Genomic DNA, 23,309 nt, shown 5'->3' on the forward strand with positions numbered 1-23,309 from the left:
TTTGCTGTTTAAATATCACACAAAAGTCCGTATAAAAGCAATTGTTTTACTCGCACTGTGTGACCGTTCCCCGTTTGTTTTCATTGGTATTTTTTAGGTCGTGATACGGTCTTTGTAAAACGGCGTTCTTAGAAAAACACGACGGCAACTTGCGAATTCGAAACAATTTCGCTGTAAAACATGTCACACCTTGTGAAAATGGAAAACGGACAGAGCCAGACCATTCAGGAGATGCTGGGCTGCATCGAGCGGTGAGTATCACACGGAACTCTTTTCCTTACATTCATCACAAAAACATAACCTCTCTTTCCTCCCTGGAACGCTCAGGTACAACCCGGATCATCTGAAGACACTGGAGGCCTATGTCCAGGACCAGGCCAAGAACAACACCTACGACCTGGAGGCCAATCTGGCCGTGCTGAAGCTCTACCAGTTCAACCCGCACATGCTCAACTTCGACATCACCTACACCATCCTGCTGAAGTGTCTGACCAACCTGCCTCACACGGACTTTGTGATGGCCAAGTGCCTGCTGCTGCCCCAGCAGATGAAGGATGAGAATGTGCAGACCATTATCGATCTGGCCGACATCCTGGAGCGAGCTGACTTCACCCTGTTCTGGCAGCGCGCCGATGTGAACCGCAACATGTTCCGCCACATCTCCGGTTTCAATGATTCGATCCGCAAGTTTGTGTCGCATGTGGTGGGCACCACCTTCCAAACGATCCGCAAGGACTTGCTGAAGGAGCTGCTTGGAGGCATCGAGGACTCGACGCTGGAGAGCTGGATCAAGCGCAATGGGTGGAAGCACCAAGGCCAGGGTCTCGTGGTGGTAGCCATGCAGGACGACAAGATCAAGACGAAGAACATTACGGAGAAGATTGAATTCGACAATGTCGGCGCCCTGATGGCCCAGTGTCTGTAGAGCGTGTCGCGAGCCGTGTCCTTAGTCCTGTCTAAATTTCTACGAATAGTAATTAACACAACAAAATAAAGAGCCTGTAGTCTACTTACAGCTAACTACTTTGTTTTATTCTGCTCCCGCTATCAGACACTCGTCGCTTACGGAACTAAAGAAACCCTAAACGTAGGCATTACAAAAACTAATAAAGTGCTAAATTCTATTTCTATGACTGCTTCTTGAACTTCTTCAATATGGGGAATATCTTGTCGAAGGCATCGTAGATCTCCTGGCGAACCTTGGCGCCGGTGAGCACCACCTTGCCGGACACGAAGATAAGCAGCACTATGCGAGGACGCACCATACGGTAGATGAGGCCAGGGAAGAGCTCCGGCTCGTAGCTACTGAAGTTGCAATGCGTGAGGACCAGGCCCTCCAGGCGAATGGGGAACTTGACGTCGCAGGAGCCGACCATGTTTTGTATTTTAAAATCAAGGAACTTGGCCTAGGAAGGGAGAGTGTTAAAAATAGACTTAAGTAAGGTAAGGATGACAATCTCACATTGAATCCCAGCTTCTGTATAATGCGGGCGTACTTTCGCGCCGCCAGCCTGGAGTCATCCTCGCTCTTGGCTCCCGTGCACACCATCTTTCCGGAGCTGAAAATTAGGGCAGTGGTGCGCGGCTCTCGAATACGCATAATGACGGCCGCAAATCGCTTGGGGTTATACTCGGCATTCCTCGCATGTAGCGCTATCTTTTTGAGGTCCAGTTTGCAGCAGAGATTCACTGTGGACACAATGTTCTGCAGCTGTGGCACAATGCCGGGATCCGCGGATCCCGGCGTGGCCGGTGTCATCGGTGTGGATGGACCCATGGTCTGGTGAATGTTGCTAAGGGCATCGCCTCCGCCTGACCCGCCTCCTGTGCCGCTGCCGCCCACGCTGCGCTCACTCATGGGCATCATGTGCGACATCATGCTCTGCGGCGTCTGTGGCTGCATCATAGACTGCGGCGTGCTACCGCCCCCTCCCGGCTGCTGCTGCTGATAGGAGGCCGAGGGCTGGTAGCTCTGCATCTGCTTGTGGGCCAGCGGCAACGATGGCTCGTGGCCAAAAAGCCCGCTACCGCCGCTGCCACTTGCTGCTCCGCCGGCATCTGCCTGTTGCTGCTGTTGTTGTTGCTGCTGCTGCTGCCCTGCTGAAGACACAGGCGCAGGCATCACCGGATCTGGCTGCGGCACTGCCGGCGGATGGTAGACTGGATTAGCCACGATCTGCTGGTCCGCCTCCATCTGGTGCAGCGGAGTTCCGATACTCGGAATCGAGAAGTTGGGGCTGAGCATTTGGTCCATGCTGCTGCTGGTTTGAGGTCTCTGCCAACTGCTGGGGATCTCTCACTTCAATGGGATTGGCTTAACGGTTGCACACTTGACGCGAGCGGCAACTATTTACGGATATTTTAGCATTTATCTCGAATTTAATTTCGTAGTAAAAATAATGCAGCTTGAGCAAGTGTGACCATTTTACGTAGTTCGAAAAATCCCTAGGCAAACGCGACGATGGAAAGAGAAATGAGGGGGAGAGTTGCCAGACCAGGGGAAAAAAATAAGAAAATGGAGGTTGGAAAGTTTTAAGCTTTTTTTAAATTTTAATTCATGATATTCCACTTAATTATATTATTTCTATATATTTTAACAAGGTGCAAAGCCTTATTTGTTTGTTAACGGTTATTGAAAAGGTTTTATTATAACTTAAGTCGAAAAACACTTTTAATGGCTTGAATATTAATTTGTTTATTATAATTTAAGTAGAAAAATACCTTTTATGTTATATTTTAAGCCTTTAATATAAATTTCTTTGAAATTAACAATAAAGATATAAAAACGTATATTGTTTAGTTTATTTAGCAGCATAAATTGATTATTTTTTCGAATATAAATTCAATTAAGAAGAGTTTAATCAATTATTCAAATCTGTACATCCACTTTATAGTGTGATTAAACTCATAAGAACTAATAAAACACCGCCCAAGCTCAAGCTCACCGGTGTAGGCGCCAAATTACTGGTATATGACGTCGACGAGTGGTGTGAGTAGGTGTTACCCTGCTCATCCGTGTAAACATGTCCGCCGCTGGAGGGTGAGTTCTGGAAGGTACCGCCCACGCCTGGCACCTGATAAGGTCCTTCGTTCTGGCCCCGAATGTAAATGCCATTTCCCGGCTGCCCGAACGTATGTGGGCCGTTCCGCCCATCGTAATTCTGCTGCGCATTTGCGGCTTCATTGTGGGAGAAGAGAGTTCAGTGAGTTCTACAAGTTGCCAAGCGTAACTTACCGGCGAACGCTATACAAACAAGCACAATTATCAAGCGCATGATGCAGTTTCCAGTTCCCGAGCTCGACCTCAACTGAGAGCTGCTTTTGTTATTCAAAATCTATTTATTCAAACCCGGGCGAAACCCAAGCTTTTGCCAATTAACAGAGTCCAGAGAACGGGGAGAGATCACTTGGAATCTTAGAAGAGAACGAAGCTTTTCTATATGCACTTACACAGACACTGTTCCAATTAAAATCGGGGAAAGTGTTTTCTAAAGAAAATAAGCACAAGAGCACCCAAAAATACCTACAGCCAATGCAGTTTTTAAAATTAGTCCACTAGCTTTTTGGGAAGAATTCTTCTCCTAAGAGAAAGGCCAACAAAGAGTGCAGTATATGGCAAGATCTATATATATTGAGAACCACTCTCATTATGGCTTATATAATCTGCAATCAAAACAAAACGAAAGAAAGACGTGGGAGAGCACAGAAAACATTTTCCCCCCAAAAAACATAGTGAGTTTTTTAAAATCTGTTGTTGATTTTATATTTTTCGGTTAACTAGCTAAATTCTAGTTTGAAAAAACATGGAGAAGATATGCCAATTCTTTCGCAACAACTACGTGCTGGCCAATTGTGAGGACGCCATCTACAAGAAGGCCTTCTCCTTGAACTTGTCCCACTACCAGATGTCCCAGGTGCCGGACATCATAGAGCAGTGCGAGACGCTGTTAAAGCTATTTCTCAACCAAAACAAGCTGACCAAGGTTGGGGGAAATAAGTATATAAATTCATAGAAGGGGTTTTTAATAACATTTTCCCCTCACAGATCCCCTCTAGCATTGGCAATCTTGTGCGCCTTCAAGTGCTCACCCTCGACTACAATAAGCTGGATGAGTTTCCCATCTGCATTTGCCGGCTGGTCAGTTTGAAGTTCCTCAATGTCAGCTGCAACAACATCGTTCGTTTGCCCCCGGAACTGGGTTACCTGACGCTTCTAGAGACCTTTTGGTGCAATAATACCGGACTCCTGGAACTGCCCGTGGAAATACGAAACTGTGAACGCCTCGAAACGCTGGGAGTGCGCGGAAATCCCCTGAAGAAACTGCCCGAGTCTATTGGTGCCCTCTCCTCGCTCCGCTGGTTCACTGCCGAGAACTGTGAGCTAGAGGAATTGCCTCTGACAGTCGCCTTGCTGGGCAGCCTGGTGCATCTGAATCTGAAAGGAAATCGGCTGAGGCGGCTGCCCAGGATGCTGATGGCCATGCAAAAGCTTCGATTTGTTTTTCTCAATGGGAATTGCATCGATGAACTGCCTACGAGAGCCCAGCTGGAGGAGTTGCGTACGCTGAACATGCTGAATCTTTCCCAGAACCCAATTAGCCACCATTCCGACCTGCAGCTGATGGCGCTGGTGAGTCCTTAAAATTACTGATGAACTTGTAAGAAATTCTACATGTTCCCTTTCCCTTCACAGCGCCAGACCAACCTGTATGTGGACGCACCACCTAACCAGGAAGATATCGCCTGCGATTGCACTTCCAGCCGCACGAGCCTCAATAGCCGGGAGCACCAGGAGGAACAGGCACGAGGCGACGACTCCTCCGACTGGGAGAATAGCGTGCGAACCAGCGAGCTGGACACTACGGACGACAGCGGTCTGGAGGCTAACATCGAGGACCTGAGCGTCATGCTGCCGGAGATGTCGCGATTTGTCACCACCTTCTGAGGGAAATTGTATTATGATGTGGCTGCTCTCATAAATCTGGGGTTTATTCTCTTTAAATGTTTTAAGTTTTAAACATAATCTTGTGGAAATCGAGTTAACTGGCATCGTTTTTCACCTCCTGCGGCATGTAAACGGTCAAGAGATTCTTGCCAATCCGCTCGTGAATGTGCAGGAACTTGGCAACGCAGTGATCAATGCACACGATCTCGCCTTTGCCTGGAAAGCGGGAGAAAGTATGTGAAATTATAGGGAAAGTGGAAACATAATTAACATAAGCTTAGAGCTTCGTATTAAATTGATCTGTTTGGGTTATCTTAATCACTATATCCACCTGGAACTCACCCAACTCGGGTTCGGGATAGCGGGAGGGAATACACTTCTTATGGCAAGCATTTGCCATGCGATAATACAGATCGGACATCGTCTTCACCTCCATCTCTTGCATTAGCTGTAATTTGGCCTGGTCGGCGGCAGAATTAATTTGGGGTGGAGCCATTGTTGTTTAAAAAGGTTTCCTCTCGTAAAATTAAAGCCAGAATTTAAGCAAATATTTTAATGAAAGTTTATTAAACGCAAACTGAAAATGCAAAGCCTGCTCAGTTGGATTCAAAAATACTGCAATATTTTACTACTTTTACTCTACAAAATATTAAAAATTTAATATTAAATTATTTATTCTTATTCAATTTTACCAGATATCACCATACAACCAACTATAAACCCCTTGATCCATCGATTTCTTATAACTTCCTTAGCCACCAGTAAGTGCATTAAAACTAAGATGAAACTAATGACCAAAAAACCTTGAATATTAAAAATAATTAATTTTAATAAGATTTGAATCCTTTATAGAAACTACCTGGATATAAAAGGGACTGTTTCCAAAATGAATAACCCACAAACTTGTGAGCATAGCCCAAAAAGGCGAATGTAAGCCCAATAAGCTGAGCAGTAACTATTAACCAAAGGTACAGAATATGGTATTCCTGTAAAAAAATTAGAATTATATCATAATATTAAAAGAACAATTTCAATACGAACCCGGAAATTAACCAAAACCCACAGAAATCCGCTGATGCCGTAGAAAGCCGAGCAGGCCAAATATAGTGTAATGTTCTGAGTTGTAGATGTCTTCCAAGAATCTTTAACATATTTTTAGATTATTAATTTTGTTATTAAATATTGTATATTTGTAAATAATTCAATACCAAACTTTATGCAATACGATAAACCCTCCAGATACTCTGGAAACATTGTACATGTCATTGCAAAGTGAATGCCAAAAGCCGCCCAGTTGAAAAGATTTGATATCATGATCGAAACGCAAACCAAAACTAACTTAAACTGGACAAGAAAGCTACACAATATGTTCTGAAATAACATAACATTTAATTATTGCCATTACGAAGAGCTATTTAGTTAATATCCTCAATAATTAAGCTTAATTGGCCAAAGACTTTCTCTTTTGAGTATTTTTTTGACCAGTAAGTCACTAAGTTTTTGGTATTCAGTATTAACGAGTTGCATTCTAAACTTTGGTCACACTCTCCGCCCGGCACTGTGTTTATTCAACTCATTTTATTTCGTAATTATAAAGGCCATATTTTATCAATGAATTAAGATAAGCCGACGAGCAGCTGCCGGCATACCCCTTCCAATGACTTCACAGATCTACAACCAGAAGAAGTTCGTGCCCACGCCTCCCGAGAAGGGTTCCTTTCCCTTGGATCACGAGGGGCTTTGCAAGAAACAGTTCCTCCTCTACGCCAGTTGCCTCCGGAAGAACGCCCAGGATACGAGTCTGTGCCGCGAGGACGCCAAGAACTATCTGGCCTGCCGCATGGACAATAATCTTATGGAGAAAACCGATTGGTCCAAGTTGGGATTTCACGATCAGAAGCCAGCCAAGGAGGAGGAGGAGAAACACTAGGAGTTGGAGTCACCATGAAACCGGAACGCAATGTGATGATAGCGGCCACGGGGAGCGTGGCCACCATTAAGCTAGCACAGTTAATCCAAGAGCTCTCCGACGAGCGTCTGCCCTACAAGTTTCACCTGAAAATTCTGATTACTGAGGCGGCTAAGCACTTTTTTGAATTGGAGCAGATACCGGAAAATGGTGGGTTTTCTGAGGGCTATTACTAGTTCTGCAAGTTATAATACAAGTATCTCTTATGGTTTTAGTTCCCATTTACCACAATCGAGATGAATGGATCACCTGGAACAAACGAGGCGATCCTGTGCTACACATAGACCTGGGCAAGTGGGCGGATATGCTGGTGATTGCCCCGCTCAGTGCCAATTCCCTGTCCAAAATAGCCAACGTAAGTCTCAAGGCTCTTGTGAAATATCTCTTATCTCTGTGGTAACTATTTTTGTATCTTTTTTATGACAGGGGATCTGCGATAATTTCGTGATGTGCGTAGTGCGGGCTTGGGATCTGCAGAAGCCCCTGCTCTTTGCCCCCGCGATGAACACTCGGATGTACGAGCATCCCATAACCAGAGAGCAGATCGACAAGCTCATAAGTTGGGGCTACAAGGAAATACCCTGCATCAGCAAGACCCTAATGTGCGGGGATACAGGCAATGGGGCCATGGCAGAGGTCCCCACAATAGTGGAAGCGGTGCTAAAGGCCTTGCCCTCAGGCAGTGAGTTGGAAACCTTATGATTGTTAAGCCAAAAATTGTTATATATATCGCAGAATATTGGTTTTCGTTACAACATTTACATTAAATACAATTAATTGGAATGGAATTCCTACAGATCCACTACCTGCATATCCTCGAGCGAATTGTTGGCCGACTGACTAATCAGCGCCTTCTCAGAGTCCGTCAGATTGATGAACTTGTGCTTGGTCTTGAGCTCCTGCTGTATGGAGGAGAGCAAGTCGGGGGAACAGCGTCCTGGCTTTAGGCAATGCTCTGCTTTCTTCTGATCCTGCAACTCCTCTGCTCTAGCTCCCAGTACCTCCATCTTGGGCTCCACAATGGTCTCCATCTGCAAGGACTGACGCTTACGCCGCATCCTCTTTGAGCCACGGGTAATAAGGACCACTGCTGGCGACTCATAGGGTAGAGCCTGGATGACTGTTTGTAATAATTTAGGTGGCGTCTCAGGTGTCTTAGGATTGCCAATGACCACATCCGCCTGGAGGGCACTACGTGCTCGCTCTCGCTCTTCCTCCCGCTCGCGTGCAGCATTTTTCCTCATTAATTGCCTCGCTCTCTTCTTGAGAATGGCCTGCGCCGTGGGATAGTAAGCGATGACCTCGTTCAGGTCCGATTTGGAGAGAACAAACAAGTTGGAATAACCCTTGGAGCGCACATCCGCCGTCCGGCGATCAGCTCCATTAATGCCCAGCAAACTGATCTCACCGAAAACCGAACCTTCGGTGAGGGTGGCGAGGACTACGTCGCTGCCCGGACCACCCATCACCTGAACTTGGCCAAGCTTTACAATATACATCTCACGCCCGACTTCGCCTTTACGGCATACAAAATCACCCGGGAGAAAGGTCACGGCTCTAAGTTTGAGCACCAAATCACGGAGCAAGGCCTCTTCGCAGTCAGCAAAGAGTTGGACCTTGGACAGGGTCTGGATGTGCACGGAGATGGCAATGTCGGTCTTGAGGTTAATAGGCAAGGCATCCAGAATGTTTGATTCATCTAAAAGAGTAAAAGAAACTTTAGTTTAAGTGATTCCCTAAGGGAATATTCGAACTCACCCAAGGTTCGCTGCTGCTCCCACGTAAACTGGAACCACATCTTGACCCTGGATTGGACTTCCTGCGACAGATTGAGACGCCGCATGTACTCCAGCGTCTCATCCTCTAGCTGCCTATACTCATGCTTATTCCTGGTGGCCGTGGAGATAATATCCCGAATCTGACCAATGAGGAGAGCGAACACAAAGACGCCCATCAGCCAGGCCACCGTCATGAAGACATACTCTCCCTGCCTTTCCGGCTTCGGATTCTTTCCTATCGAAGTGGCCGTCTTGGTGGCAAAGGCGAAGCATCGAACATAGGGATGTCCCTTGCCACTGAAGACCCAACGATTCTTGCCCAATCCCTGGTAGTCACTGTACGCGTAGTACAAGGCAGCCGTTATGTGGATCATGTAGAGCATGTAGGTAAGGGTTTTGGCCACTCGAACCTGTTAGCATAAAAATGGTTTTATTTACTTAAATAAATAATTAAAAGTCAGTAAGGAAAACCTACGAAATGTGGTGAGGATATAACCCGATCCAGCAGACGAAAAACTTCCCAGAAGCTCTGAATTTTGAAGAAACGAGGAAATCTCAGCCAAACAGCTCCCGTTCCCAATTTTAGGTATAGCAATTCCAGAGGTAGAAGAGCCAAGAGATCCAGCTGGAGGTTATTATAGAAGATATGGATACAAATTAATATTAAATAGCGCTACTAAGTAAGAAACTTTCATATTTTTAGTGTAATTTTTTAATGGCATATTACATTTTAAAATAATCGAGAAAATCATAAATTCCTGCAAGAATATACCAATCCTTACCTTAAACTGCAGCTTCCGCATATAGTTCTTTCTGGTCAGGTTCTTGTTCTTCACCCAAAAGCCCTCGAAGAGATACATGACCCGATGCTTGAAAAAGACCACGTCCAGGAGGTAAATAATGTCCGCACAAAAGTCACAGGCCAGCCAGATGTTGGTATTCTCCTTGGTCTGGAAGGGGAAGGAGGAGCGAAGTGGGATGACCCAGGCATTGTAGAGGAAGGACAGCGAGACCACACACAGCCAGGAGATGTAGATCTTGCCCTGGGGATCCAGGGTCCTCTCATCGTTGTTTGCTCCACACAGACTGGAGCAGAGCCAGGCATTTGACCTGGTGGTGTCCGCCTCGAAGAGTCTACCGCGGTGATGCGGCGACTGACCCGCCGGCACCAGACGCACTTTGTGCTCGGGTGACGGGTGCAGGCTCTTGGTCGGCGGCGGTGATGGTGAACTGGCGGTGCTACTGGACGACGGTGTCGGTGGAAGCTCAATCCGGGACTTGACCTTGTTGGCCCGGGCGGTGAAGCGACGGACCAAGTGACGGACCTGGTCACGCAGAAACTGCTGACCCTGAGAGTCCAAACTCCCAGCACTGCTTGGCTTCCGGTGCTCCAGGTCCATGTCCATGTTAACTTCCGTTTGCGGCTCCTCGACAGCCACAATCTCGCTCTCATTGATGGACGGTGTTCCTTGGGCCCGCTCGTTGCGATCTTCATTCTGGAGCTCCGGGGATTCGTTGTAACAGATCTGCACATCCTGCTCGTCCTCGTCGATAATGGGTTGTGAGTCTGCCTGCTGCTGATCCTCTTCATCCTCCTCCTCTTTGGGTAGAACCACCTGACCCGTGGCAGCAGCCAGTTCCTCTGCCCTTTGTTGGGCTATGGGATCAGGAACAATCTCTGGAGGAACAACAGCTCCTGGGAGAGGCACCATCTCGAAGCTCTCCGGTTCGAGAACTCTCCTCACGCTATCTGGACTGACCAATGGCTTCTCGTGACGCAGGATGTGCTTGACCAGAGCATGGGTGGCGCCCACATTGTTCTGGTGCTCCGTGGACTCCACACAACCGATTCTGCCGTTCCTGAAGTACAGCCGGGAGTGATAGAACCTTGGGCTGCCAGGACGATGACGTCGAGGTGGTGCCTTATAGGCATTAATCTTGTAAGTGACTTTCTTGATGGGACTTGGCGACTTGTTCTCCTTGTTGGAGACGGAGTTAAGGATCTGCTCCTGCTCTTTTTCCTTTTGCAACAGCTCCTCGGTGGCGCTGACGAACTGCTCGATCTCCTTGAGATCCTTGGTGATCTCCTCCAGGCTGCGTCTTACCTGTGCCTCCTTCTCCCCGGGACTGGAGTAGCGGCGCACACTCTCCGGCTGCTGCCGCGTATTGATCACATTCCGCATGAAGGCATGCCGCTCCAGAGTGTCACAGAACTTGGGCTCCCGTCTCTTCGAGGAAGATGAATTGGAAGTGGAGGAACCAGAGCCATAGCCTGAGCCGGAGCCCGAGTTGGGTGCAGTGGCCATACGCTTGAGCCGCTGATGGTTGTGGAACTCGTCGTAGGCAAAGTTCTCCAGTATATTCGGGGATGACTTCAGTAGCGATGCACTCGCCTCCGGTTCGAGCTCCTCACTGGGACTGCTGCTCACCTGCGAATGAATGGAGCCGCGTACACGTTCCACCGATTGAGGGTCGCCGTTGGTTAGGTTTTCAAGAAAAATAAATAAAAACAAGGCGAACCAGCCAGGCGGCAGCACGCAATTGCAATAAAAACAACAAAGATAGCGGGGGCCAGCAAGTGTGATCCGCATGGTAATTGCGCCCGCACAAGCGCCGCTTGGAACGCCAATAGCTCATCTATCTATTTATCTATCTGTCTGCTAACAGTATCTAATACATAGTAGAAGTTGAAAGAAAGGCAAGTTCAACTAACTAAGTCAGCTCTCCTTGAACCCTAGAGTCCTGCTGTCAAAGCTGCTTTGAACTCAAGTCTTGCGAATTATGGCTTAAACTTCGTCTGAGATCTGCATGGAAAGTTAAGGCTATAATATTAATATAAATAGATTCGGGAAAGCCTTTAAATATTTTAGTAAGGAGAATGACATACAATATAAAACAAAAGATACAATAATAATATTATATTTACATAAGTAAGAAAGGAAACTAACTTCATGAAGATATACCTTTGTATTTTCAAATTAAATGTTAGGATCGAATCGGAAATTTATCTTAGCAAAGCTTAAAATTTTCTTATTCTTTGAATCAATATTTTTGTACGACAATATTTTGTACAAATTCAAGTTTTTCAAATATCATAACTTGGTTAAAAATGCATTAATTTAAATTTGGAATGCATTTCTATGTTAGTTTTTATGAGGTTAATAAATCTGCATTCTCAGTGTAACATTTAAAGAGATTCCGTTTTTTTCGATTTTTTTAAACAATTTTAACGATGTTACCCCTTACAAAAATTTCAAAATTTTGAAAAAAATAGATTTTGATGGGATATGGCTAGATTTACTCGGCTGTTGGTGCTGATCAAGAATATATATGATTTATAGGATCGGAAATGACTCCTTCACACTTTTACAAGCTTTTGACTAAAATTATAAGACCCAATAAAATCTAAATCATTTCCATGTTAAATACAAGTTTAGTATAAGATTAAGGTACATGAATCTCTTAAAAATATATTGATTTTATTAAAAAGAATTAAGCCTACAAAAATACATCGTTTTAATTGAGATTAAACTTTTCTATCTCTAAAAATAAATAAAAATTGCTTATCAAATCTATAATTAACATAAAACCTTCATCTTTAAGCTTCATTTTTATCTATTTCCCCGCTCTTTATTGTCTTGTTGTATACTTCATCCCCTGATTAATATAAACAATAACCTTTTTGGCCATTAAACTCACCTTCCGAAAGCGTGCCATGCTGGACATTGTGACCCACGTGAAACCAATAAGTCCTAGATCCGTGGAGCAAGTTCAGTGTCGGCGGACCCAGGGTTCAGGGTCAGTCGTTAGTTCTCCTCCGTCTCCTCCTCCTCCACCTGTTCCTATAATCAAGCGGGAAAAACAGAAACTCGTTTAGCAGTGAGCTTTGTGCGTGTTGCACATGGCGTATGATTAATGTGCTGCGTAGACACGCAAAACGCAATGCACTTGACCTTATCCGAGTGTTATCTATATGTATATACTCAACTGACATCTATCAGCCATATGCTCTGTATGCTCTATTGATTTTTCCAGCTGAAGAGCTGCCTCTTCTTGGCTTTTCCTTTGTTTTGTTGATGGGGAAAAGCTCAACAGGTGGTTGAGTTTTCTTGAAATTATTACATGCTCAGGGACTTATCTTGGATTTTCTTAGTTTTCAAACTATAAACTACAAATTTCCGAGAGTTCTTAGAGGACTTACTGTTTTTACTGCCTGGAGATAGTTTTTTTCCTTTGGTTTAAAGAGTTCCTTCTAGTATCCTGGCCGAGGAGGATGTATCATCCAGTCGCCTTTGGCGAAGAAGATAAACTGGACAACGAAGTGCGGCACCAAAAAGTAGTTAGTCCAAAACAAAAGTAACGCAGGCGCTCTTCGAAGGCTCCCAAAAATTACAGTGGGATGTAGTCAAGGGAAAATGTATATAAATTTAAAGGATAACATGTAAAAAATATGTATTTTAATTAAATAATAACAAGGAAAAAAATAAATAATTTTAAAATAAAATACATAAATAATAAATAAATAAAATAAATTCATAAAGGGAAACTAACTTTATAAAGCTACAGTTGATATACCTTTTCAGGTTGCAATTGAAATATATGAGAGTATCGAAAAATGATCATAATTAAGCTTAAAACATTCGACTTTGAATCAATATTTTCCAATATATATTAATATGGCAAAAGTTGGAAGAAATCAAAGTTTAAAAAAACTCATAACTAAGCTAAAAAAGCATTAATTTAAATTCGGAATGCTTTCGTACAAAAATAAAGCTATCTTTTAACCAAAAAAAAGCTCAATATTGGCCAAGCTTTTACCCAATTTTCCAACATTTTCCAAAGAAAATCAAGTCCATCGTTTTGTTTTCACAATTCTTTTATATATATTTTTTTGTTGTGGTTTGTTTTAAATATTCCATTCAGCTCTACATTCACAATTACATATTTCATCTTCTGCTTCATTTAAATTACATAATATATATATTTAAATATATATATTTATGCATATATATATATATAGTTTAAAATGTATGTATATATATATAACTTTGTGGCTTCCGAATCGAAGGACTCGAAAATCCAGATAACTTGATGCAATTCGAAAGTGGCTAAAAGGGGGCTCGGTGTGTGTTTTGTGTTTTCTTTTTTTAAGGAGAATTAATGACATATTAATTAATTACACATATGTAATTACATTTATACGTACAAACCTAGAATATATATATATATGTAGAAGTTAAAGAACAGTGGCTAAAGGTTTTTCCTTTTTTATGGTTTATGTTGGATGTTGTTGTGGTTGTGGCTGTGTGTGTGTGTCTGATTTAGTGCATATTTAAAGATTTAAGATTTAAGGATCTTAATTCATTTTGTTGTTTGCTTTTTTCTTATATTTTTTTGTGGTTTTCATTAAGTTTTTTGTGTTGGTTTTTTTGTATTTTTTTTTCTTTTCTTTTGTTTGTCACTTAAAAAATTACATTAATAAAATGTATTTTAAAACTTATGCAGAAAAAACGTTGCCCATTTTACTCGCTCTCATCCTCTTCCTCCTCCTCGGAGGACTCTTTCTTCTTGGCCTTCTTGGCGGGCTTGGCGGCCACCTTCTTTCGCTTCTTGGGCGCCCCAGAGTCGGTGCCACCATTGGCCTCGTACTCCTTCACCGCCTTGTTGTACTCCTCCTTCTGCTTGATGGCCTTCTGTTCCCATTCCTAGAAATATATGTTTTTAAAGATTTAGTATTTATTCAGAGGGAGTACCTTTTTTTGATCCACTTACAGTTTTGTCCTTAAGTCCGCGCCACAGCTCACCGCCTCGCTTGGCGATGTCTGTCACCTTGCTGCCAGGATTATCCTTCTTGATCTGTTCACGGTTCTCATTCAACCAGAGCATATAGGCCGACAAGGGGCGCTTCGGGCGATCTCCACTCATATTTGTTGCTGTTTTTTTACTTTAACTTTTTTATAGGTTTAAAAACGAGGTCTTAGCTCTTAAGCAGACTGTAAAATCAGAGGGGAAAATAAAGGAAAAGTTAGTTAAAAACGAAAGGTATGAAAGAGCTAAACATTTATTTAACAATTGTATCCATAAGTATGATATAATACCTCAAAACAGTTAATTATACATTAAAGTAAAAACTTTATTACCAATAAATAACTCTCTTTATTAATATCTGTAAAAAACAAACCCTCAACTTTTCTTCTACCTTCTCAATCTGTGAAATAAACAATAATTGCATTTTCGATTGTATATGAACATGAATCAGGATTCATCAATTAAATATGCTTGCCTGTACGTGCACAGGACCTGTACTCCTCATCCTTCAACTTTTAATACATAATCCTGGCGGCTTTATATACATAAATGCCTCCTGGTACATATATAATTGCTATTTATGACAACGATACTATGTACATATCCGATTAATTGTGGCTGCCGATTGCTTCTTTTATACATAAATACATATATGTATATGTACTGCCTATTTAATTGGCATTATGTACAAGTCAGAGAGAGAGAGAGAGAGGTCATTACCCCCGAAGAAATTTTCGCATTCGTAGAGCCAGTGAACTCGAAGCGACAACTTATTCTCCCTTTTTCTAGACACAAATCAGCTGAGGGAAAAGGCATGCAAATGAGGCAATGGCGACAGCAAAACGACGACACTCTGGCCCCCAAACAACGGCCATAAGCCATGCACTTGACCCAAATCCAGAATTCAGCGCAAAATGCACGAGACATCGACAGGCAGCGCGCACGGGGGGGAGTGGGGGACTCCAGGAGTCAGCATAACGACGTGAATTGGGTTAACAAACGACTCGAAAACGCTGTAAAGGATGCGGATGGAGGAGCAGAGCCATAGAGCCACAGAGCCACCGAGGCACGGAGGCACCGAGGCCCCGAGGAGACGCTGCCACAAACACATACAGAGAGGGGATCGAGGGGCTGTGCAGGAGTGTCGCCATCAATCAGGCCAGGCACAACCACTCCTCCTCCTCCGCCTCCTCTGCCCAACCCCCCTTTTGTGCATGCACATCCTGTGTGTCCAGGAGCAACAGGGAAAACGGCGGCAAAATTGTTGCTAGTTCGACGCATAGAGACAGACGGATGGATGGCTCCGCACATTGCGGCAACACGTGATGCAGCCAGGATAAGGCCTCCTTCTATTCCCCTATCCTCCTCTGCTGGAGGCAAAAACGGGGTGGTATAGTCCACCTAGGAAATCGAAAGCGAAAAGCAAGGCCCTGCCCCCACGCCTCTGTCTGTCTGTGTGCCTTTAGATATATATTTTGGTTAGTTGTTGGCCCCAAAAATGCATCTGTATCTGTATCTGCTGTTCTGCGCTGTTAACTTGGCCCTTTGGCTCTAACAAAACAAGGCAAACACATTTTTCAAGTGGCAAAACAGGACAGGAATATAGGATATACGGTTTTAAGAGAATAAAAGCATCTTTAAAACACTTCAAAAAGGGTTCCGTTCCGGAAGAACGGATTTTATTTGGGAAATTTGTTTAAAAATTATATAAGGACCAGAAAGTATTTAAGAATAAATTTAATATATAGATTTCTTTATTTAAAATAATACTTATTGAGGTTCACGAAAACTTTAGATTATTTTTACCATTTATTACCCTTAAGGTCGCATAAAATGCCACACATATTTAAAATTTTAACTTATTTGTTAAAAAATATTAAAATCATAAATTTTTTCATTATAACAAATTATTTTTAACCCCCTAAAACCCATTTTCCAGCTAAAATTTTAATATTTCCCTTAATTTCCCCTATAAATATTACGCATACGCACCAGGGACAGCACTGTAGTGCACATTACGCATACGCAACGTGTGCCATGGAAGGTACTGTGGATATATAACGAAAGTACACAGGACGCACACAAAGGACAATAAATGGAATACCAAATGAAGGGGCAGAAGAAAAAAAAGACCGAAAAGCCTGGCCAAAGAACTGCCCATTTTTGTTGATCTAAAAATTGAATTGGAAACAGTGGCAAATGGCAGAGGCAGCGACTGAAGCAGACACTGCAGCAGAGGCAGAGACTGCGACTGCGACTGAAGCAGAGGCGTTGACGTCAACTGAGAGGCAAACTGACAACGCTTATCTCGGCCGAGAATATGTGTGTGCTGATGGCGTGTGTTTTTAATGCCCCGTTAGGCGGCGAAACGAGGCAGGGAGGCGGCAGTGGCAGCGGCAGCAACCACCCAACACAGCCAGCCAGGACGAAACACTGCCAGCAGGACGAAGCTTGTGCGCAGAACCAGCATTTTAGGGTAGATACTTTCCCAGGGATTTGCGCACTGGAAGCAATGGCCTTTATGTGCCTGTGTGTTTTCCCCTTTCGGTGAGCGAACGCTCTGAACGCACAGTGGTGACTTTTAATGGGTACACATATCGAGTGCCTTAACGACCCTTTCACGTTCTTTGCTCTGTGCATCCCCCGGTTTCTCGCTGTGTATGTACAGTCGTGGCGAAAATCAAAGGGTAGGCCATCGCCATTACAGCTGCATATATTATAAGGGCACTATTAAGGCAAAACGGTGCGACAGATGGCGCCTGTACTGCTTGTTTTTTATAATAACAAGTTATTAATAATGGATAATTTAATGAAAAATTATTTTCTTATTTTAAAGCTCACTACAGAGTTTTATTTATAATACGTAAATAATATATAGGATTTAATGTTGATAAATTGATTTATTCATCTGAGAAATGCAAGGTAAAAATTGAATGTTTGTATAAAAATTTTCCTCTAAAATATACCTTCAAAAAATCCTATGCCTTTAAAATATTTCCTTAAAGCTTCATATTTTTTAGCTCTTAAACACCAAATAGATCTCCCTTATTTTCCTACTTTTGCAAATATCACTGAGTGAGTATCTTTATCTCTCTCCCTATCAGTGGAAAAAAGAGCGGGAAATCTAAAGATCGCACGAGACTTTTGATGGAACTAGCCGCTATCTCCCCCATAGATTAAGCCCTATATCTCGCATGCTCGATTAGAAGGCATGGAAGCACGGAAAATTGGCGCGAAAAGAGCTTTGTAACTGTAAAATTCAGCCCAGAGGCGAAGAAGAAGAAGCTTTGAACGCTCTCACTCCCTCTCTCTTTGTTGTGACTGTGTGTGTGCGAGCGGGGGGACTATATAACAAAACTTTTGGCGCCATTTTTAGTTTGCACTCGAGACTGCAACACGCAAAGCGCTAAAAAACAACAATAAAGAAATAGATGAAAAAAATCAAAGCAAAACACGAGCACAGCGTGATAAAAAAAACTACACAAAACAGCAAAAAGTCAACGAGGACAAGTAAAAGTGAAAAGGGGTGAAGAGTTAGGCGATGATCTTAAAGGATCAAAAGGATATTATAAAGCATAGACTATATATGCTTAAATAGTATACAAAATGGAGTTAATAACAAAAATGTAAGCTACATAAAATAATTATTAAAGTTTTATCAAGTGATAAGCTCAAATAAACTTATTAACATCTAAACAACTTCAATCCTGTGCTTAAGCCTGAAAAGATCTATTGAGAAAGTTTTCTTCTATTTCTCAGTTTTATATTTCAAACTTTAAAATTATCCCACAAAATAAATAAAACAAAAGACAAGTCACAAGTCCTTATTATCCTTATCTCTACTCCGAAAATCAAGGATAAGCCACCCAATTCTCAACCAAAACCTAATTTCAAACTGCCTTGAAAGCCCCAAAAAGCCATAGTTGGCGACAGGTGGGTGGCCCTTGTCCATATTTCCAATTTCCCAAAGGTACAGGATATCCGAAGCCGATCGGAAATCAAAAAGCGCCAGCAAAGGCAGGTGCGTCGTCAAGTGACTTGCATTTGGTGTGTGAATGTGCCCTGGCAGGGTCAAGAAAGACACTGGCCAAACCATAATTTGAATTTAAAATTATATACTTCCAATTTCAGAAGGAAATTATAATTTTAAAATATTTTTAAGACACATTAATAGTGCCTAAAAAAAAACTTTAAATATACAAAGTTAACCCGAACAACATTTTTAAGTGAACATCGAAAGAATTATAAAATCTATCTCAAATTGTTGTGTTTACTTAAATAAAAGTTTAACTAACCAAATTAATTAATGGTAATAAACAAACTTTATTTTTATCCTCCTCCAGAAAGTATTTCTAAATGATTTATGATTTCACTTGTAAATTCTTTTCCTCAAAATTTCATACATGAATTAAATAAAACCCTTCCTTCAAGCACATGACTACACCATAGAATTAAACTTGCATTTCTTAAACTTTAATCACTAGGGACACTAAAAACACCTGTAATGCTCAAGAAAAATCTTGGCAACTAGCCGAGTAAACAAGGTATAATATCGGATATTACTTTCTCAATTTCCTAATTACTTAAACACATAACCGAGAACCTGAATCAATCGAAGATTATTAACCGGATCGACTAATTTGCCGACGAGTGTAAAATGCCTCAAAAAAATCGTATGAAAAATGCTCATATTGCCCATATCTACGTACGTACTTTGCCTTCTCCTGTGTCTCCGTGTGTTTACTTCACTTTATACTGGGATTTTGGATTGCGACTGGTACTGGGCTCTGGGCCTCTGTGCTGTGCTGCCTCTACTGCCTCTACTGTGAAAATCGCACTGAAATCGAGTCACTGCGACGGCGACGCGTCTATAGGAAGGCGAACTGAACTGAAATTCAACTGAAGCAGCTGTACCAGGCTACTGAGCTATAGCAAAACCCAGGCAGGCAGGCGGTCGGTTGTCGGTCGTCGGTCGAGGGAGGTTTCCGGGGCAGAGGCGGGCGAGCGAGTGAACAGCGAGACCATCAAATAACACACAGCACAGCACAGCACAGAGCAGAGCAGCCAGTACGTTCGTACAGGCAGGCATACAAAAGTATCTGTATCTGAGAGCGACCAACCAACACACAGAGCCAGAGCAAATTCCCAGTTCGCAGCTCTCCTCGACGCCACCACACAGCCAAGGGTAGGCGACTGTAGTATGTGCACAGTGGCGTCGCTTCGGGTCTGCATACATCGTGCCATATAATTCGCGTGGCCGCACACTGGCGGCCTTTCAAATTACGACCAGCCGAGAGGCAACTCTTCAGTACAGCGCATGCACACTGGCGGCGTACAATATTAGTGGAGCTATACAAGAGCAATTTTATTTTAAGTCTCACAAACTATTAGAGGTTGGGGGTTTGCAGGTAATACTTGTATTCTTAAAACTTGAAGGAACTTAAGGGAGCTATTAAACAAAATCTATAAAATTATATAAAATAATTGTAATAAAAAAAATGCAATAAAAAAAAGGATCAAATAGAGTACTTAGGTTTATTATATGGGATTATATGGGTTTATTATATGGTTAAAGCCTTAGTTTCATATATATATATATTTTTAATTTTCTTAGTTAGCTAAATGTATAATTATTTTCATTTTACATATATTTTTTTTAAGAAATGTTTTTATTTTAAAAATATTTTTATTTCAACTTTTTTTTTTAAGTTCCTAATAAAAAATTCAATACTTTTTGGGTTACCTTTAACTTCTATTTTATCAGAGACAAACCCCTGTGCTTACTAATAGACACTTAAAGAAAATATCTTTGCATAGAAAAACACTTGAAATGAGGGAGATAAAGGGGGAGGCTCCTACTCTACTTATGTTTATCTGAGGCCCCCAACCGCCATACGGAATCCATAAACATGCGCAACATGCCCGACTATTTTTGCCGCGACTGTACGCTGTCCATATAAAAAGCATGGAGCTGAGCGCTGAGCGTTGTGCGAACGAAATGCCAGTAGTATTTGGCGGCGCCGCTCTGCCCCCTCCACTGTTCATACCCCTCCCTACTACCTCTCAGCCCCCTCTCTCTCCTGAAACCACCTTATATACATACATATATATATAAAGATATAAGTATATAAAAGCGTAACCTTAACTGCCCGCCCGCCCACCTGTACCGCCCTGGCGTCCCGCAAAAAATTAAAAAACAAATTTTAATAAAATACAAAAAATATCAAGTGCTTACCTCTCTTAGCCCCCGAATATCTCTCCCCCTCATGGCCTAAAAGTTTCTCAACTTTTTGAGTTTATAATTTTTATTGTAATTTCCATATTTTTGTTAACTATCAAATTGTGTGCGAGTGATTTTTTCCATAAAATATTTAACCTACAATATTGATTTGACATTTACACAGAGCACAGAGATACTAAGAATCGATTGGGTAATCAGCGAAATGCTCATAGGAAATTCAAAAAATAACCGTCAATATATTTGGCGCGCGCCGCCCTCCATTCAAAAATTGAATCCCAATACGAGAACGTAGCCACAGCCACAGCCACTCTCCTCCACCAAATATATATGGGACCCGAGACTATAGCCATACTACTAGTGGAATAACCCACGCTGCCTGGCACAAATTGGGGTCGGTTTTTGGTTATATTCTTTGCGCCTTTCTTTTTTGCAAAATTTATATAATAAATGGCCACGTTGGCGCTGGTTAAGATACCCAATAATTAAGGCAATACAATGACGAATCAATCGTAGTGAAACACTTGACACTCACCCGTACGAAAATGTCGCGTAATTTGCGTTTTAATTGCAGGCCCCCCAAAAAAATGTATCGGGCGAAAATCTCAGGCAACAGCAGCAGCAGCAGTTTGCCACACAGCGTTCAGTTCAGCGTTCAGTACAACGTTCGGTTCACTTTATAAAATTTTCTTCTTCCACTAAAACTCAAGTCGCTGGCTCGCTGGCTGGTACGTAGTACAGCTTTTGCCTTTGGAATATCAAATACACAGGCCATAGAGCCCACACAGGCCAGCCAGTCAGCCAGTCCACCGAACGAAGCACGAGAACGACGCAAACGCAGGCCAGTACGAGCGCCAGTACGAGTATCTGTATCTCGGCCTGTGTGTGCGCGCCTGTATGCCCCCGAGTAGCTCACAGATACGCGTCCGTGTGTATCTGGCCCGGCTGGTCTGGTGGCGAGGCAATGCCAATGTATGGGTAGCCATAGCTGCTCGTTCGTTATATGAAAGCAAAGCAAAGCAAGAGCACCGTATAGAGCCCATAGCCAGAGCCAGAGCACCGAAACCGAGCACAGTATGGCCGCCCCGGCCTCATGCTCGCTTCTTTGCCTCTCTGGTGAAATATTTAACACTCGGATGGGGTGTACCTGGTATGCCAGTCGGTAGGGAATTCTATTTACTTTGAAATGTTATATAAATTTTAGGTAAATTCTCATTAGAAATACCTTATTTTTAACATCATCTTAAGATATTTGGTTGTTTTTAATGTTATTTCTGAGTTTCTGGTAAAATTTTGGATGGTATCTAACACTAAAATGAATTGTATCTGGTATAGGGATTATTAGGGTAACATTTTATCTATTTAATGCTATTTAAATTTCCGTTAAAATTTATTAATAAGTATAATATTTTTTAAATAATGTGTAGATAAAGCCCTACTGGTTATGGAGTACTTTATACTCTTGTAAAATTTTGAATGGTTTTTACCACTAGGGGGTAATGTATCTGGTATGTGAGTTGGTTAAGGATTATTTTAACCCTTAAATGGTATATTAATTTTTTGAATAATTAAATTATTTATTGCAAATTTTAAGAAATTGGTGTTACTATTTCCCAAATCATATAGACAATTTAAGTTTATTGGTAAATTTGGGATGATTTTGTAACTTGGGTGGAGTGAACGTGTTATAAAAACGGGCATGGAATTTAGTTAATTTTTTGTATAAATACATTTTATTAAAGGATAATTTGAAAGAAGAAATATTAGGTCGTACTACTAGTACAATTACTACTAAATCTTAACGGAAAGTATCTGTGTTGGGAATTTATAAAATATATTGTTCTTAAAGATTTAAAATATTATTATTTTGATGTTAGAATGAGAGTTAAAAATATGGAACAAGTATAAAATGTTTCGACACATTTAAATTATAAATTAATCACCCTAAAAAAAAAGAATTCCTAAGGTTTTGAGGTTTATTATATACTTTGTGTGACTTGAGATATTTTCTACATTCTTAATTATATTTTTATGCAATTTCCTACAAGATCTTGAATTTTACAGGGTTGTACTAATGTTAAGATCTGGTTATTTTATATGTTAAAAATAAATACTTAATTTAAGAAATTTTGTTTATAAAATAAAATAAAAGCTGATTGGTTATTATAACAAAAACCATATATAAAATATGGATTCAAATACATTAGTTATAGTTTTAAAACCTGAAACACGATAAGTAAGACTCAATATTTTATTTCCTTATCCTATATTATTTTATTTGATTTCGTTCTTAAAAAGGTCCTCAAAAATTCGACTTCAAAACTCAAACAGCACAGGTTCACTAGTGAAATGACATCAGATGTTGTGGTGTTGCAAAGTCGCTCTATCTTATCAAGTCAACTGACAATCAGCCGACCGAATTGGGGCCACCGAATAGCGCACTCCGCAAGTCGACCAAGCCCGCCTGTTTTCCAACAGTTCGTTCAGCTCGTCGCCTGTGCGAGTATCTCGCTCTATAGAGACGCTGGCAAGGCAGGCCACAGAACCGCAGTACAGCAGGGCAGCAACGGC

At 42.0% G+C, this 23,309-nt stretch overlaps 9 protein-coding genes and 1 long non-coding RNA gene across 10 annotated transcripts; 4 read left to right on the forward strand and 6 right to left on the reverse strand.

The window, feature by feature from the left end:
* Positions 1-52: 52 nt before the first annotated feature.
* Positions 53-1,020, forward strand: eIF3k (eukaryotic translation initiation factor 3 subunit k). Its single transcript, XM_020944508.2, has 2 exons — positions 53-251; positions 328-1,020. The coding sequence occupies exons 1-2, from the start codon at positions 181-183 to the stop codon at positions 923-925; spliced, it is 669 nt and encodes a 222-aa protein (XP_020800167.1). The 5' UTR covers positions 53-180; the 3' UTR covers positions 926-1,020.
* Tbp (TATA binding protein) lies at positions 1,011-3,100 on the reverse strand. Its single transcript, XM_020944507.2, has 2 exons — positions 1,463-3,100; positions 1,011-1,406 (listed from the first exon to the last, which is right to left on the reverse strand). The coding sequence occupies exons 1-2, from the start codon at positions 2,252-2,254 to the stop codon at positions 1,128-1,130; spliced, it is 1,071 nt and encodes a 356-aa protein (XP_020800166.2). The 5' UTR covers positions 2,255-3,100; the 3' UTR covers positions 1,011-1,127.
* BaraC (Baramicin C) lies at positions 2,723-3,303 on the reverse strand. Its single transcript, XM_020944643.2, has 2 exons — positions 3,236-3,303; positions 2,723-3,178 (listed from the first exon to the last, which is right to left on the reverse strand). The coding sequence occupies exons 1-2, from the start codon at positions 3,273-3,275 to the stop codon at positions 2,889-2,891; spliced, it is 330 nt and encodes a 109-aa protein (XP_020800302.1). The 5' UTR covers positions 3,276-3,303; the 3' UTR covers positions 2,723-2,888.
* A 435-nt stretch (positions 3,304-3,738) lies between these two features.
* LOC110177737 (uncharacterized) lies at positions 3,739-5,002 on the forward strand. Its single transcript, XM_020944591.2, has 3 exons — positions 3,739-3,983; positions 4,046-4,630; positions 4,694-5,002. Exons 1-3 carry the CDS (start codon positions 3,804-3,806, stop codon positions 4,943-4,945), a joined length of 1,017 nt encoding a protein of 338 aa, XP_020800250.2. The 5' UTR covers positions 3,739-3,803; the 3' UTR covers positions 4,946-5,002.
* On the reverse strand, positions 4,969-5,569 carry Tim10 (translocase of inner membrane 10). The gene is made up of 2 exons (XM_020944593.2): positions 5,288-5,569; positions 4,969-5,161 (listed from the first exon to the last, which is right to left on the reverse strand). Exons 1-2 carry the CDS (start codon positions 5,439-5,441, stop codon positions 5,040-5,042), a joined length of 276 nt encoding a protein of 91 aa, XP_020800252.1. The 5' UTR covers positions 5,442-5,569; the 3' UTR covers positions 4,969-5,039.
* Positions 5,570-5,801: 232 nt separating this feature from the next.
* On the reverse strand, positions 5,802-6,412 carry LOC147644498 (uncharacterized). Its single transcript, XR_015270397.1, has 3 exons — positions 6,154-6,412; positions 5,987-6,087; positions 5,802-5,931 (listed from the first exon to the last, which is right to left on the reverse strand). It is a non-coding gene; the product is annotated as an uncharacterized LOC147644498 (long non-coding RNA).
* Positions 6,413-6,436: 24 nt separating this feature from the next.
* Ppcdc (phosphopantothenoylcysteine decarboxylase) lies at positions 6,437-7,702 on the forward strand. Its single transcript, XM_020944646.2, has 3 exons — positions 6,437-7,064; positions 7,130-7,269; positions 7,341-7,702. Exons 1-3 carry the CDS (start codon positions 6,890-6,892, stop codon positions 7,614-7,616), a joined length of 591 nt encoding a protein of 196 aa, XP_020800305.2. The 5' UTR covers positions 6,437-6,889; the 3' UTR covers positions 7,617-7,702.
* LOC110177779 (cytochrome c oxidase assembly protein COX19) lies at positions 6,603-6,875 on the forward strand. Its single transcript, XM_020944647.2, has one exon. It carries the CDS (start codon positions 6,603-6,605, stop codon positions 6,873-6,875), a length of 273 nt encoding a protein of 90 aa, XP_020800306.1.
* CngB (Cyclic nucleotide-gated ion channel subunit B) lies at positions 7,617-13,003 on the reverse strand. Its single transcript, XM_086826973.1, has 5 exons — positions 12,392-13,003; positions 9,475-11,121; positions 9,168-9,317; positions 8,673-9,102; positions 7,617-8,613 (listed from the first exon to the last, which is right to left on the reverse strand). Exons 1-5 carry the CDS (start codon positions 12,416-12,418, stop codon positions 7,706-7,708), a joined length of 3,162 nt encoding a protein of 1,053 aa, XP_086683099.1. The 5' UTR covers positions 12,419-13,003; the 3' UTR covers positions 7,617-7,705.
* Positions 13,004-13,550: 547 nt separating this feature from the next.
* On the reverse strand, positions 13,551-21,366 carry HmgZ (HMG protein Z). The gene is made up of 3 exons (XM_020944642.2): positions 21,274-21,366; positions 14,465-14,685; positions 13,551-14,397 (listed from the first exon to the last, which is right to left on the reverse strand). Exons 2-3 carry the CDS (start codon positions 14,615-14,617, stop codon positions 14,215-14,217), a joined length of 336 nt encoding a protein of 111 aa, XP_020800301.1. The 5' UTR covers positions 14,618-14,685; positions 21,274-21,366; the 3' UTR covers positions 13,551-14,214.
* Positions 21,367-23,309: the final 1,943 nt, after the last annotated feature.

The sequence above is a fragment of the Drosophila serrata genome, unplaced genomic scaffold, assembly GCF_035046125.1.
Source record: "Drosophila serrata isolate PLE 108 unplaced genomic scaffold, ASM3504612v1 contig_165, whole genome shotgun sequence".
Taxonomy (NCBI): domain Eukaryota; kingdom Metazoa; phylum Arthropoda; class Insecta; order Diptera; family Drosophilidae; genus Drosophila; species Drosophila serrata.

Excerpts from the sequence above, each read along its gene's own strand:
- eIF3k (XM_020944508.2), top strand. The coding sequence starts at position 181 with ATGTCACACCTTGTGAAAATGGAAAACGGACAGAGCCAGACCATTCAG. Across the intron at positions 252-327 it reads ATGCTGGGCTGCATCGAGCG|GTACAACCCGGATCATCTGA; the intron begins GTGAGTATCACA and ends TGGAACGCTCAG.
- Tbp (XM_020944507.2), bottom strand. The coding sequence starts at position 2,254 with ATGGACCAAATGCTCAGCCCCAACTTCTCGATTCCGAGTATCGGAACT. Across the intron at positions 1,407-1,462 it reads TACAGAAGCTGGGATTCAAT|GCCAAGTTCCTTGATTTTAA; the intron begins GTGAGATTGTCA and ends CTCCCTTCCTAG.
- BaraC (XM_020944643.2), bottom strand. The coding sequence starts at position 3,275 with ATGCGCTTGATAATTGTGCTTGTTTGTATAGCGTTCGCCG. Across the intron at positions 3,179-3,235 it reads TGTTTGTATAGCGTTCGCCG|CCGCAAATGCGCAGCAGAAT; the intron begins GTAAGTTACGCT and ends CCCACAATGAAG.
- LOC110177737 (XM_020944591.2), top strand. The coding sequence starts at position 3,804 with ATGGAGAAGATATGCCAATTCTTTCGCAACAACTACGTGCTGGCCAAT. Across the intron at positions 3,984-4,045 it reads ACCAAAACAAGCTGACCAAG|ATCCCCTCTAGCATTGGCAA; the intron begins GTTGGGGGAAAT and ends TTCCCCTCACAG. Across the intron at positions 4,631-4,693 it reads ACCTGCAGCTGATGGCGCTG|CGCCAGACCAACCTGTATGT; the intron begins GTGAGTCCTTAA and ends TTCCCTTCACAG.
- Tim10 (XM_020944593.2), bottom strand. The coding sequence starts at position 5,441 with ATGGCTCCACCCCAAATTAATTCTGCCGCCGACCAGGCCAAATTACAG. Across the intron at positions 5,162-5,287 it reads CTATCCCGAACCCGAGTTGG|GCAAAGGCGAGATCGTGTGC; the intron begins GTGAGTTCCAGG and ends CCCGCTTTCCAG.
- LOC110177779 (XM_020944647.2), top strand. The coding sequence starts at position 6,603 with ATGACTTCACAGATCTACAACCAGAAGAAGTTCGTGCCCACGCCTCCC.
- Ppcdc (XM_020944646.2), top strand. The coding sequence starts at position 6,890 with ATGAAACCGGAACGCAATGTGATGATAGCGGCCACGGGGAGCGTGGCC. Across the intron at positions 7,065-7,129 it reads GGAGCAGATACCGGAAAATG|TTCCCATTTACCACAATCGA; the intron begins GTGGGTTTTCTG and ends TTATGGTTTTAG. Across the intron at positions 7,270-7,340 it reads CCCTGTCCAAAATAGCCAAC|GGGATCTGCGATAATTTCGT; the intron begins GTAAGTCTCAAG and ends TTTTTATGACAG.
- CngB (XM_086826973.1), bottom strand. The coding sequence starts at position 12,418 with ATGTCCAGCATGGCACGCTTTCGGAAG. Across the intron at positions 11,122-12,391 it reads GCATGGCACGCTTTCGGAAG|GTGAGCAGCAGTCCCAGTGA; the intron begins GTGAGTTTAATG and ends ATTCATTCGCAG. Across the intron at positions 9,103-9,167 it reads TTATATCCTCACCACATTTC|GTTCGAGTGGCCAAAACCCT; the intron begins GTAGGTTTTCCT and ends TTATGCTAACAG.
- HmgZ (XM_020944642.2), bottom strand. The coding sequence starts at position 14,617 with ATGAGTGGAGATCGCCCGAAGCGCCCCTTGTCGGCCTATATGCTCTGG. Across the intron at positions 14,398-14,464 it reads GCGGACTTAAGGACAAAACT|GAATGGGAACAGAAGGCCAT; the intron begins GTAAGTGGATCA and ends ATATATTTCTAG.